We start from the raw sequence: 14513 nt of genomic DNA on the forward strand, positions 1-14513 counted from the left end.
CATTCGGCTCTACGTGTCCAGACGACCTGTTATTTCGCGTCGCGCTACCACACGCGGGACCGCGATTTCTTTTTTACGACTGCTGCGTGGACGAGCGGCTAAACGTCACGTCCTGAAGAGGCTTTGAAGGTAGGTCACAAAAGGGTCTGCTTACAAGTCAAAGACAAGGTAGTGGAATCCCTCCTCAGATATGCTGTCGTGGAGGCGCACTGCAACGGAAAAAAAGGAAAAAAAAAAAAAAAAGGTTTTTTTATTGAACCCTGCAGACAAATCCGTTTAGTTACACACTGTGTGTTACATGTGTGTGAAGCCACAGGCGTAAATCCATCACATGAATTACACGGATATCAGGTCGGCCTGACCCCCCCTTCCCCCCAGCCACTGTCTGCATTGTACTACGGATTACATTTACGGCACTTACCCGACACCCTTATCCAGAGCGACTTATATTCAGTAGTTACAGGGACAGTCCCCCCCCCGGAGACACTCAAGGATAAGTGTCTTGCTCATGGACACGCTGGTAGTAAGTAGGGTTTGAACCTGGTTTATAGGCGAGTGTGTTGTCCACTAGGCTACTACCACCCTGTGCTACGGATTATTTTTAGGATGGCGATTCGCATTAAAGGCCAGATAACGGACCCATGCGGCCATAGATGTACGACTCCCATTCCATTTCACCTGCAGGTTCCATTCTGAATAAAGCACTTAGACCAGAGTGGGCGGTGCATGGGTAGGGGGGTGTCTAGATGAAATGGATTTCCAAATGAATCCCACAGATGAATCACCTTTCGGACAGAGAGACTTCTTTTGATGTGTCTGGCCCAGGGTTCTCACTGGTCCCTCCATCACAACATGACGTTACATTAACTTTACTAACATGGGAATTACTCTTAAATTAGGACACTAACGCTTAAAATGGCTGGCGGTATTACCCCAAAATTACCTCAGAGTCACATCAATGTGTCCTCCATGCGATAAAACTGAGCCCTAAATCCATGAAACCTGCACAGACTGTGAAGGAACCGTCGACAAATGTCTCCTCATTTGCAGAATGACATTATTCTACAATTTCATCATATATATATAAGAAATGCAGCACGATCAGTATGATTCAAATTTGTGACCTCACAATAATTCGAGTTGACTTCCAACTACAAATGGTTGTAAGTGGGAAAACCGAACAGTCCACATAACTACGTGGCTCCATGAAAACGGTGAAGGAACCAGAACCAGACACCTGCACACACCAAAAGCACAGCAGTGTGTAGGCCGAGAAAAGTTCAAAAAGAGCGGCACAGAGTCATTATCACAGCGCTAATTACCGCTGATGCAACCTCCAGTTGTGCGTGGGCACAGGCTCCTTACCCACAATGCCCTGCTAAGATGCTGGTTCAGAGCCGCATCCTATTCAGATTGAGCACCAACCGTTATCTGTTTACAGTTATAGTTTGATCAACAGTGTTCGATTCATTAACATTTAGACGAGGGTGGTAGTGACCACAAAGTCACAGGTTCAAACCCCACTTCCAGTTGCGTCCCCGAGCGTCTCCACTACAGCTTTTGAAAACCACAAGACCATAATGATTTAATTGCTTCCTTATATGAAACGGAATTAAAACGTAGCAGTTTATTTATCTTCGTCTGAAAAATTAAACTATTGATATGAATCAATGCATGCTTACCAATATTGGGGTGCTTGAGGAGGCGGCAGATCCGAGCCTCACGCTCCAGCTTCTGGTGATCTGCGGAGAAGCCAAAAACGAAGAGGTTTCATCAGGACCCGTATAATTAAAATCAAAAGCAGTAAAGCCACCTCCAAAGAGCAGGAGACCAAGTAAATTATTCAAGGCATTCTGGGTCTACAAAGCATGGGAACTGTTCCTGTGTCTTCTCTCCATTCACACTATTTTGACATGATCCTATGGATCTAATAATAAATACGTAATTATTATTATACCTGAAGTGGTCATGAAGGCAATAAAACCAGCTGATTATGTATGACTGTTCTATAGGGACACGTGCATATTTGACACTACCAGTAAAAGTTTGGACACCCCTACTAAGATTGAGCCATTTTGAAGGATCCAACGCAAGAAACTTATTTAGAATTTGTTGTATTGGGAGAAAGTGAAGTATGTTTGATGAATCAGTCGCCTCTTTTCATTTTTCATGGCTGCTTTGTTCACTCGTCATGGTCAAAAGCTGCTTGGTTAGATGCTCATTAACACGAGTAAAGGATGAGAGTGTTCAATAAAACCCTTCAGGACCGTCATCTAACTTAAGGTGGTATAGAAAAGAGTGAAGGGTGTTCAGTTTCGTTCTATAAATGTAAAAAATCCAAATTGTCCAAACGTTTGACTGGTAGGGTACTTGAATTTAATGAACTCAAAATATTGTATTTGCTGGGTTAACATTCTGATGTGACAAATGTCTGTGTTGCATATCCTATAATCCTCGGCAGGCCGTATTCTAAGAGATCAGAATCTACATGCCTTTTCACAACTCCAGATGTCGGACAATTAATAACTTCTATAAAATCCTGCTTTCCCACGATCACGATCCCAAAACGTCATACCTACACTGTAGAGATCATTCATGAAACTGATTCATTTTAAAGCAAACACATGAATATTAAAATCTATTTATTAGTATTTAATTTTTTTTTTTTTTTACCCGTATCACTGCTAATCTTTAAAAAAAAACGAAACTGGTTGACAAATTAGACATAGCTCTAACATCTTCAAATCCTACATAACAGATGACTTTTCATGCCTGTGTAAACATGCCCTAATTACCCATAATCCCTCCACGTGGAGCCACGGGCGTCGGCCTGCTCCAGACCTACAAACCGCTTTGAGAGACAATACTGACGAGGTCGACCTAAATCAGCACGTCCCCAGACGAGAGCCCCAGAGAGTGAGGCTGTCAGGTCCAGGAATCGGGGCCAGCCATTTCCAAAGTGCCCTATAATGCCGTCTCTGGCCCTCTTCACAGTCACTGTGACATCAGCACACCTGCATCCTCATGAGAGCACTTTATTATTCATTATTAAGCAGTATTAAGGGTACGGGAGGGCTGCTCTTCATTATTTTCTGTATTACTGCAGTTCTAAGTAAGACACGCAGGCATTTGAACACTGAACACTGGCTATACGAGCTCACAGCAACAACACTTCATAGGACAGAACACTAATACTCTTTCACATTCACTTTCAATCACTTCTGGGCTCAATCCCCAGAATTTTTTTTAACCTTCACCCTACCTATTACACATATTTTATGTTAAAAACGTAATATTTGGTTATGTTTGCAATATTTGCATATTCGTTCATTGTATACTTGCAATATTTGCAATACTGTGGTCTTTAGCAGTCGCTAAAGCATTTCACTGCATATCATACCGTGTACGACTGTGTATGTGAGGAGTAAAATTTGAATTTGAAATTTGATTTGAAAACCCCCTCGGTCAACTGCTCCGCCCGTTCAGGCTCCAGGCAAGAAATAGTTTAAAGGTGATAGCAGGTCCAATACTGCTCAAACATGAAATAAACCAAGGGAATATTTCACATTCCGGCATCGTGCGCCGGTTCTTCAACTGATTATAGTTCGTTCCCATTGGACTTCGGCGGTACTATCTTTTTCAGGCCCAGTTATATTCTTGGCCAAACACCCGTGTTTATGTGGTGGACTTATTCTGAAATAGATCGTGACTGGAAAGTGAATTTAAGGAACAAGCCGAAAATGACTGGAGTGACGGGGGGTGTCAGTACCCAATATGTTCCGACTGCTTCCTGACGGCCATTGCTTTTCAACCGTAGCAGATTGTGATGGAAATATTAAATATGACAGCATTGTGTGTCAAATCTCACTCTCTTTCATAGCATAGACCATTGGTGCTCCTGGCATTTGCATGGTAGAGATAAACCATCAGCAGGTCACACGGACCGGTCTCTTGTGAACACAGTGACCTACTGTACACTTGAAAGCCATTAATGAAATGTTACCGCGACGACAGCATCACAACCATACCGATGCACAGCTTTATTAGCTAGACCTTGTACGTATAAACAAGCGTAAAGGCGTGTGTGTGTTTTACAGGGTTACTGGAGGTTCTCCGGCAGTTGCTGCTGCATAAGACACCATCAGACCTCACCTGTGATCGAAAATTTTAACTACAGACGCAAATACATACATACATAAATAAATAAATAAAAACAACATCATTCCACTTAAAAACGCCCACGGAAACATGCCACCTGCTTTAAATAAACTTCCCCACTGGCTCATTTAAATAAGAGTGCAAAGGGATGTGACCAGATGCAAAAATTTATGAGCAACTTTACAGCTCACAATGACGTGCAGCTCTGCATTACAAATAATGTGGTCGCAAAAAGTGCAGAAGACACCAGAATTCAATGGGCGCTTTGTTTTCCCAACAAAATTAAGGTCTTCAGACAAAGTGGTGGCCTAGCGGTGAAGGAAGCGGCCCCGTAATCAGAAGGTTGCCGGTTCGAATCCCGATCCGCCGAGGTGCCACTGGGCAAAAGCACCGTCCCCACACACTGCTCCCCGGGCGCCTGTCATGGCCGCCCACTGCTCACTCAGGGTGATGGGTTAAATGCAGAGGACAAATTTCACTGAGTGCACCGTGTGCTGCTGTGTATCACAATGACATTCACTTCACTGTGGTCTGGCTCTAAGAGGCTTAGACAACTGAATGCACTACCATAGTGTCCCAGAGCAAGACACTTAACCCTGAGTGTCTCCAGGGGGGGACTGTCCCTGTAACTACTGATTGTAACTCTGGATAAGGGCGCCTGGTAAATGCTGTAAATGTAGTTTAAAAAACAGTGGCCATTATTTTGTGCATTTGCATCTCGTATCTCCCCGACTGTGCTGTCATTCGTTGGTTCCAGTGAAAGTGACGCACGACCGACAAGCTGATTGTGCACCGCACATGCAAAACCCCGGGACACAAGGCCAGTCCCATTCAAATGGGCCCGAGGGCGGCCGGGACGCGGCTCCGCTTTCACGCCCGAGGGGCTTCGGGCTCCGGTGAGAAGGGGCACGCGGCCTGAAATCGTTCGCGTTACGCACGTGACTTGAGGGTCGGCGATATACACTCTGCAGCCGTTACAGGGAAGGCCAGGCCCGCTGAGGGGAGGGTGGGACTCAGTAAGCGTAGCGGTCCGTTACGCCGCAGTAATCGTGAGGTGGCGCCGTAAACGAGGATGTTTGTGTAGGACACAGGTCCAGATTGAGCGGAACGCCAGCCTCAGGTTACATAAAAACGCGGATTATGTTGCATGTTTATTACAATGGTCCCCGATAATTGCAGAAAAACGACCCTGATTTCAGAAGAGGGAAAACGCGGCACCTGACGGAACACACGAACACGAAGCTGCTGCGGTTTTTATACTCCACCCGAACCCAATCAACCCTTCCCGCGCCACTTCAGACGTTTCAGAGGCACAAATCTGAACGGACTGGCCTTTCGCGCTCACTCTCGCGGGACCTTTTATAAAATACTGAACCGGAGACCCCGAAACATGCGCGAAAAACTGTTTTACGAAAGGCTCCGAAAATTGTGCTCCAGGAATGCAGTCGGAATGCCGAGCGTTTTTTCCCGCTTCGGTCTCGGCGAGTTCGTGCATGCCTCAAAAGGAACGTGCAGGCAGGCGTGGCACGAGCTCACAACCGTAAAAGTAAACGCAGACGGGTCCCTCCCAGAAGGAATTCCACAAGACCCAGGTCAACCCCGAGTGTCTCCAGGGGGGGGGGACCGTCCCAGTCACTTCTGGTTTTAAGTGGATAAGGCCGCCTGGTAAATGCCGTAATTTAAAATAACCAGGAGCTTAATAATGAACGGGACATCAGTGGAAAATGCGTAGGGGTGTCCAACGTTCTCGAGTGCAGCCAGAAGCCCCTTCACAGTTCACAGGGGGAAGAGAGACCACGTCAGACTCCATCACGCCGCAGAGTACAAAGTGCATCATGGGAGCAAGGCCGCTGCGTGAAGGCGTGGGTCTGAGTGTGTGTGGGCGTGCAAGAGAGAGGGAGATTAAACCAGGATTGATTACGCCTCGGTAGCAGGGGCAAGCCTTGATCCCAGCGGTGGTAGTGGCAGCAGTGGGTATGAACCAGAAGGCAACAAAAGTCCCACGTTCAAACCCCCCTTACTGCCATTGCGTCTGGATAAGGGCATCTGGTAAATGTCGCAAAGTCTGAAAAATCAACCCGACCCCCCCCATGGACACGAAAAAAAAAGTAGAAACCGCAGCGTCTGTAACCCCAAAATCAGGACAGGTGACTGAATGGCAGTTCCCATTCAGGAGATACACGGACCGACCACAACATTAAAACCGCTGACCGGCTCTAATGAACAGACTGTTAAGGGACGGACATTAAGATGTTGGAGATGGTAATGATGGACCGGAGGTAACATTGTTTGCTAGACCGCTGGGTCGGAACATCTCCAAAAATCCCTGCTCTTGTAGGGTTTACCCCAGTATGCAGTGGTCCAAGAAAGGCTACCAAACCTGCCACCGCCTGGTCTGATCCTGTAGAAGAACTGAAATTGCAGAAACCGTTAAATGCTGGTCACGTTAAAACGTCCAACGTCACAATTTCCCACAAAAAGGTGGAACCGAAGGTGTCTGATGAACAGAGACACTACTGATCGAGGCCAGATACGTTATGGGAAGACTGAGGTGTGGCAGTGTAAACACAGAGCTGCAAATAAAGGTCTCGTGCGGAGTAGGTGTGCGCAACTTCATTATTTGTTCCCTTAAACAGATTTTATTTAAAATAAAATAAATAAATAACCCACACTGATTGATAAAATAAAAAATAAAATAAAAAAATAGATGCACAGCACCTTAAAGTGAAGGCAATGACGTCTATTGACCCAACGTGAACCACATACTCCGCAGAAATCCTCATGCTTCACAGATGGTCACGTTTTTCAGGTTCGAACACCTCAAACAGGATGAATTTTACCACAATAATCTGACAAGACAGAAGAATTTTTGGGGCCAAAAACTAAAACGAGGGATTTTGGTTCTGGATCAATCATTTTTCCAGATCATTATGAGACCACATGATATCCTGGGAATTGAACTGCATTGTAAACGACTTCAGAACCTTAAATATTTGCCATGTTTGTAAATATAAATCTAAAAGTATAACTTCATAAATGTTTTTATAAAAAAGGCATACACAAACCATTCTGATCCTTGCTGATTTTGAGTCCCCAGCTGATATATCTGATTGTATGATTTTAAAATCCGGCTCATTATACATGGAAAAATTAAATTGGCATATTATTTTCTTTGCCTACGCAGGAAAAGCTAAAAATGCCTTCGTTAAAATGAGCTTTTGATGATCCTGCAGGCTGTGGTTACGAGGCATGAAAAAGTTGCCGGGTGAAAAAAAAAAAAAAAAAAAAAAAAAAAAAAAAAAAACCTAATTGCGAGTTAAATTTGGATCCAGGAATGAACAAACAGAGGCGGCCGGGGCTTGGGAAGCCGTGGTCGATCCGGTCTGAGAGCTCAGCTGCCATCTGCTCGGCTTCACTCGCCTCGGAACCCTGCCTGCTCGCACTGACTAATGAGCTTGGCATTGGGAGAAAGGGGAACGCTTGTTTGTGGTGTGCAGCAGGCACTGGGGAAACATGAATATATATATATAAAAAAAAAAAAAAAAAAAAAAAAAAAAAAAACACATCCACAGGAGTCCATCTTCAGCTGTGGCCAGGAACGTTGAGATGCACACACCAACTGGCTTCAAGTGTGGAGGTCACTGTGCTTTACCCCAACATTAAAATGGTTCCTCCACCTCTTTAATGCATACACATAACGGTCATAACCAGCCGACATTTTATCTATTCTGTCTGAATGCAAATAAGAAAAAAATAATAATAATTCAGGTTCGCATTGACTTCAACATAAACCTAGATGCAAACTGATGTTGGACAAAATGACTTTCTAGATTTACTGATTAAATAAGAATCGTTAACTCTCCATTTCCACACACAGACACCCTTCAGCTGGCTGGACTTGTTAATATTAAACAGCCTTTACTGACCCTGAGAGCCACGGGAACAAAGACTGGGGCGTACGGGACACTGAAGGTAAATACAGCCTGGCAGGTCTGGCCTTGTACTGGGACGACTGGGTCGGTAGCTACAAAACCTCTGACAAATGGCAGAATGAACTTCTTACCCACCATGCCTGGAGAAAACAAAAAAAAACAAAAAACTCGAGTGTGTTTGTGTGTCTGAAGTGTGTATAATCCAGACAGGAATTTGTACCCCATATACAGAAGTGGACGCCTCCCACTTATTTAAAGGGCGAGTATAAATAAAATCCGCTCAGATCACGCAAGGGTAGTGTTTAACAGAGCCCGGGCCTGATATAAAGCAGAGGTCCCAGCTATCACAATAAAAGACACGTCCAGAAGATTAGGGACTCACAATCCGCATTTCTGGTTTCGTAGATGTCAAAAGCACAAATAGTCGGTACAAGGGGTTATGGTTCCATTTACATTAATAGATTTGGAATGTTTGGGTTTTTATTTTTTTATTTTTTTTTATTTTTTTCGTCCAGTTTTTCTGCGATTCAGTCCATATTTCCAAGAGCCCATCTTACCCCCGCACCACCATGCCATTCGATATTTCACAGTCACTGAAGAGTGTTCCTCCATAATTCCAAGCGGAGAGAAACTGAAGTCCATGATAATGATGGATCCATTGAAATTGTTCATTCAGAAAACCCTTGGAAACTGCTGTGGTTCCCGTGCACCCAGACAGGCTCCAATCATGACCTCCAGTCACCCTTGAGAGAGGGGCCTGCATTTATTAAGAGTCGTGGAGCACCTCTGGAGCTCCTCCAGACTGACACTGAGCCACATGGAGAGGCAAAGCATTTCTAATTAAGACCGATTCCTCTCCTCGGAAGCCCCTGGCCTACATGGGTAAATTAGGATGTGGTTTGAAGCTCCAGAGAGCGCTGCATTTAACCTCTCCAGTGATTGAATTAGACAGAGAAATCGATAAGGGACCAGAGAGGAGGAACTGGACAGGATACAGTTCCAAGTTTTGAAGTTTGTGCACTTAAAGACTACTAGCTGAACCCGTTCAGTGGCATGCATCAAACCTAGGTGGTCAAGAAAGTGCCATGTTGACATGCTACATTGGTGTACACCAAGGATCAACACCTGGACCCCTTTTCTTTGCACATGAGGTCCATATTTCAGAATTAACTTGAGCGGATATTGCACTCACTTCTAGCTGAACCATCTATAAAAACATAAGAGAAGCTTCGCCCCCCCCAAGAATCCACTGAATTCTAGAAGTGTGGACCTTCACTGGTCTTACGATTCGATTTCCACTAATCATGTCAGCAATTTAATTAATTTCGACATCTCAATGCAATTCTTCTACATTAGGTTTTTAAATAAGTCCAAGAGACAAGATGAGCAAACGGCAGTGAAATGCTAAATCAAACGCAGCAACAAAGCACAGGAAAAAAATAAAATAAAACACTCCTAGCAGAGTGGTGCTCTACTCAAGGTTTACATTTACAGCATTTATCAGATACTCTAACCCAGAGCAGCTTACAATCAGTAGTGACAGAGACAGTCCCCCCTTGGAGACACTCAGGTTTAAGTGTCTTGCTCAGGGACACAACGGTAGTAAGTGGGGCTTCATAGGCGAATGTGTTAGACACTAGGCTACTACCACCCTGCCTACCAGATCAGTGGTGGGGCAGTGGTGGCCCAGTGGGGGCATCGGTTAAGGAAGTGGCCCCGAAATCAGAAGGTTCCCGGTTCAAATCCTGATCCGCCGAGGTGCCACTGAGCAAAGCACAGTCCCCACACACTGCTCCCCGGTCGCCTGTCATGGTGCCCAAAGCTCACCAAGGGTGATGGGTTAAATGCAGAGGACGAATTTCACTCGGTGCACCATGTGCTGTGCTGCTGTGTATCACAAGTGAAAAATCACTTCACATCAGGCAGCCAGTCACCACCGCCACTACTTTTTTTATGCCGCCGCCAGAAAATCACCAAGGAACGTCATTGCGATATAATCGATTCTATCAGCGCCTCCTGCCATATTATTCCAAATTCACATGCACCACTTTCAACTCCACGCACTCTGAATAGTGCCACTTTTATGTCTCCCATTGTCCTGAAGCTATCCTAGTTCTCTCTTTGGTTAGTCCCTTTGGGTACAAGTGACTAAATGAACACGTTGTTCATAATTTGGTCCAATGGTGGCAATTTGTCGGCCACTAAACTGTGTCAAATGCAAACGGTCGGATGCAGTCAGCGGAACCCTGCTGGGAAATACCAAAAAGCGGCAGGATCACCGCGAACATCAAACTAAACGTCGACTTGTTCCCTAGTCTCCAGGCCACTTCCAGCCAGACGTCTCGCAGAGGACAGAAAGACTTCAGTGGTCTGGACCGTTTGAGGAGCACTTGGATGTTCTGCGACGTACCGGACTGCCTAACTTATGTTGCTTAGCAACAAGGCATCTATTTTTTTTTATTTTTTTTTTTGCGAAGTTGAACGTAACCGTGAGGCATCTGCTGGCGTCCATACCAAATCCTTCACAACCGAGTGCTGCATAATTCCAATTGGTCACGGATCCTTTATTTCACGTTGGGATTTGCCCGTTTATATTGAAATTATAGCCACGGATTCATTAGTAAAAAATATGAAATCTACACATTTCTTTGCAGCAAGAACGCTTGGCCCATTCACAGAATCCATTACTATTCAGCCAGCCGCATCCCTTCTTCCCACTCGTTCTTTGTTAATGAGCTATTTTTAGCCGCCTGCTTGTGCTGGCACGCCGGGCTCAGTCGGGTGGGTGGGGTGTTGGGGGGGCAGCCTGGCGTGGATCCCTCACACACGCGGTGATGCGGTCCCGACGTCACTGAGACGCTTCAGCGGAGCGGAGTTGCGTGGAGGCACGGCAGAAGAGAAAGTGACCGGAACGTTCCGAGGGATGGGTCTGTATGGTCGGTCGCTACACGTCTCCTGCTGCTGCCGGGGTGTTATGTAATGCCATGCAAACACGCGTGGATACAGACACCCAGCCATTAGAAGAGGAAAAGGGAGCGTAAGACAGTGTGTGTGTGTGTGTGTGTGTGTGTGTTGTCTCTCAAAGGCCCATCTGAAGGCAGGAAATGCTCTATTGCCCGTCTGAAGTCACGTGACAACGGATTCCTGACTGATCCCCTCCCCTCTTCTCTAACCTTTCAGCACACACACACACACACACAGAGAAAACTACACGGGTGGTTTTTACTCGTGTTCATGTCACGTCCCCGTGTAACCATGGACTGTAGATGGTATATAATTTTTAAAAACGTGGCACTTCACAGACACATCAATATATAATCATTACCGTACACCAGATAAAACTATCTGGGCAATTCTACTGAAAGTGGACTTTGTGACACCAGTGACAACAGACCAGTTTAAAGACCAGGTATTTGTATGATGCGACTGATTATATACATTTTTGGGGATTTTTCTGTATTCAGCTTTTATCATGCAGTCCCTACAGGTTTCCAGAATTTTTATTTTGTGATTTTTAAAAATCATAATTTTTTTTTTTTTTTTTTGGCACAGGCTTGGACCGCCCTGACTACCGACAGACTGATGGCTCGTGCTGCAAGTAGGCGGTCCTACCTGGCAATCCGGCTCTTTATATTTTAATACGCACGTCACCTAGATGACGCGGTTACGGAGCATGTTGATTATAGATCAAGAATGGAGAGATCGGTCATTTTAATCATCAGTAAACCTCGACTGTGAGACAGATTAGAAATATCTGAGTATGATTTTTTAAATTATTATCCCCATAACCCCCCCACCGTTGGTGCACGTGGATCATTTGAGTTATGAACGAAAGACCTGCATGTTCACCACACAAACATGCCGTTCTGATGGACGCGCTTTACTAATATCTGCACAAACATAATTATTATATTATATTATTTAAAAAAAAAAAAAAAAAAAAAAAACTCCAGCTGTCCGTTTTGTCACTGGCGGCAGGGACAAAACGGCATATTTGGTACAGAAACGGTATTGACCGGAGCTCGAATAAATAAATAAATAAATAAATAAATCCTGAAACCTCGTCCGGAACGGGGTTACCCCATTCTCAACAAACACGGTACAAAATATGGCATGGGGCACAGGTCCAATAGGTCTTACACTTATTTACCGTACACCAGTCATCAGCACTTGAAATTTTCTACAGTAATTATGTATAACCAAGAAATGACATCTAAATGGTCGGATTTGTGTTTCGACGTCATGACCCCGGCAGCCTGAGTCGAGTTGGCGTCGGGTTGTCACTTTTTTATTATTTAACAAACGAGTTCCCCCGGCGGCTAGAAATGGCGATAGGTGTAATTGGTCATTTTTGGTCATTCTGCTTCACAGTCGGATGGTCGGATCTGGAATTTGTCCCCTTATGACATCATAAGGGGAAAGGTTCTCCCGTTTCTAATGCCTTTTCCGGCCAGAGAATTTCCCGACCCTGCCGTCATGGCTTCCAAATGTGTGAAGCCTTGCGGTTGCTCGGTGAGTCGATGTAAAAATGAGCACAAATGTTTTTTTTTTTTTTAGTTCAGTCATGCGAGACACTGAAGAACCAGCGGGTTCTTTTGATTCTTTTCTGGAAAAAACGCCAACAACAAAGTGCTGACGTCATTACCACGAATGCCCCCCTCAACTTCTATTGGCCACTCGGCTCCTCGCCCCGCCCCTCTCTTCTTCATTAGCATTTAAAGCTACATACGCCGGAATGGCGCGTCCTGGGAAATCTCATTGAAATCTCATTGAAATCTCACCGATATGAAAGCAAAAAATAACGTCACGTCAAGGGACAGCAAGTTTTAAAAAATGCGTTAAAAAAAATGGATGAAATGATGGATTACCTCCATCAGCTGCAAGCGTTCAGGCTACACCATGATACCTGCGCAGTGGAGGCCACACAGTGGTACAGCAGGTCAGGACAACCTGGTCCTAAAAGCCCTTCAGAACCCCCACAGGCCTTGAAAACCTCGCGACTTTATCGGGAGAGGAGATCCTCCTCAGCGTCCAGCGCCGTGGCAGGCGGAGGACTGGGGGGTTTTTAAAACCTGAGACCCTCACCCCTGGCGGAGAGCTTCTTGGTGTTGATGATCTTGGCGGCGTACTCCTGTCCGCTGGAGATCTTCATGCATCTCCTCACCACGGAGAAGGCGCCTCTGGGGTTCGGAGGAAGGAAGCTCGTTACCACCGTGCAAGCGAGCAATAATAAAAAAAAAAAAATGTAAAACATTAAAATAAAAATAAAATCACCAGTAACCCCCATGCGCTGGGGTGACCGGCTCCGGTTTCGGAGGGGTCAAGGGTCAAGACCGCACTAACTAAATCCAAACATATCTAAATCGGAAACATTTATTTCCCTGGATACAGTTACATATCAGAAAAGAATAATAAAAAGTATTTATCGACCCGTGCATGGCTAAAAGCAGGACCTGATGAAATTAGAATGCAAAAAAAAAAAAAGAGAGAAAAGTAAAAGAGCAAAAAGAGTAAAAAGGGACGAAACTTACTTTCCCAGCTCCTCGTACAGCTGGTACTCGTCGGTGAACCTGGTGCAGGTGGTGGCGGCCATGGCGTCCGAGCGGCGGGGTGCGAGGCGCGTAATGAGGTGCGCAGCTCCGCGGCGCCGCGCTTTTTATTCCCCCCCTTCCTGGTTCCCGGCGCGGTACGCGCGGCGCACGGCCTCCCCCTGCCTGCCGCGTCCGGCCTCGCCCGGCCCGTCCCGGCTCTCCTGCTTCCGCGATCCGCGGCCCCGGGGCCGGCCGCGACGCGTAATTGGATCTCCTTTGGCGCGTAATCTCCGCCCGGGGCCGGGCCTTGCTCGCTTTTACGCCGCCACAAAAGCGAAAAGCAAAACGCAGGTTTATTTAACCCCCTCGAAGCTTCTTTAAATTATAGATCTGTTTCCCATGTATATTTCAACAAGCCGCTCCGTTTCAAACGCGGGCGGAGGTTGCCAGATCGGGCCGGAAAAACGACCAACCAGAACAAAAATAACCAACAGAAACAACAGACAAAATAAAATGTTTCGTTACGTCTTTTTTTAATCAGAGGTCGACTGGTTAGCTACGCCACTATGTGATATCCATGAGTGTGTTTATTGTAGACTGAAATTGTGCGGACCTGGCAACCCTTGACCGTTGTTGAGGAAACACCGCCGCCTGGCGGCGACACTGGGTCACTGTTAGGCGACGAGAAATGCACGCCTTTAAAAAAAAAAAAAAAAAAAGTCACCACCTGGATTTAACAGAGCTAATAGGTAAGAGGCCGAACAATGTATTCACCTGAGCCCAACTGGTTAGTATGTTACTTTACTTTACTTTATTTTGCAGACGCTTTTATCCAAAGCGACTTACAAGAGGAAGACACCAGCAATTCTCATTCGATTTCTATAGAATATTG

General features: G+C 45.5%; 1 protein-coding gene across 6 annotated transcripts in view; it reads right to left on the reverse strand.

The window, feature by feature from the left end:
* LOC114792050 (calcium/calmodulin-dependent protein kinase type II delta 1 chain) overlaps positions 1-14047 on the reverse strand; it is a 34385-nt gene extending 20338 nt beyond the window's left edge. For all 6 annotated transcript variants that reach the window (XM_028983297.1, XM_028983134.1, XM_028982985.1 and 3 more), the window contains exons 1-4: positions 13622-14047; positions 13176-13270; positions 1683-1742; positions 155-209 (exon numbers count right to left, since the gene is read on the reverse strand). In XM_028983297.1, coding sequence (XP_028839130.1) covers positions 155-209; positions 1683-1742; positions 13176-13270; positions 13622-13683 — 272 coding nt within the window. In that variant the 5' untranslated portion in view covers positions 13684-14047. The remainder of the gene's footprint in view (positions 1-154; positions 210-1682; positions 1743-13175; positions 13271-13621) is intronic.
* Positions 14048-14513: the final 466 nt, after the last annotated feature.

Source organism: Denticeps clupeoides, chromosome 1 (assembly GCF_900700375.1).
Source record: "Denticeps clupeoides chromosome 1, fDenClu1.1, whole genome shotgun sequence".
In the NCBI taxonomy this organism is placed as follows: Eukaryota; Metazoa; Chordata; class Actinopteri; order Clupeiformes; family Denticipitidae; genus Denticeps; species Denticeps clupeoides.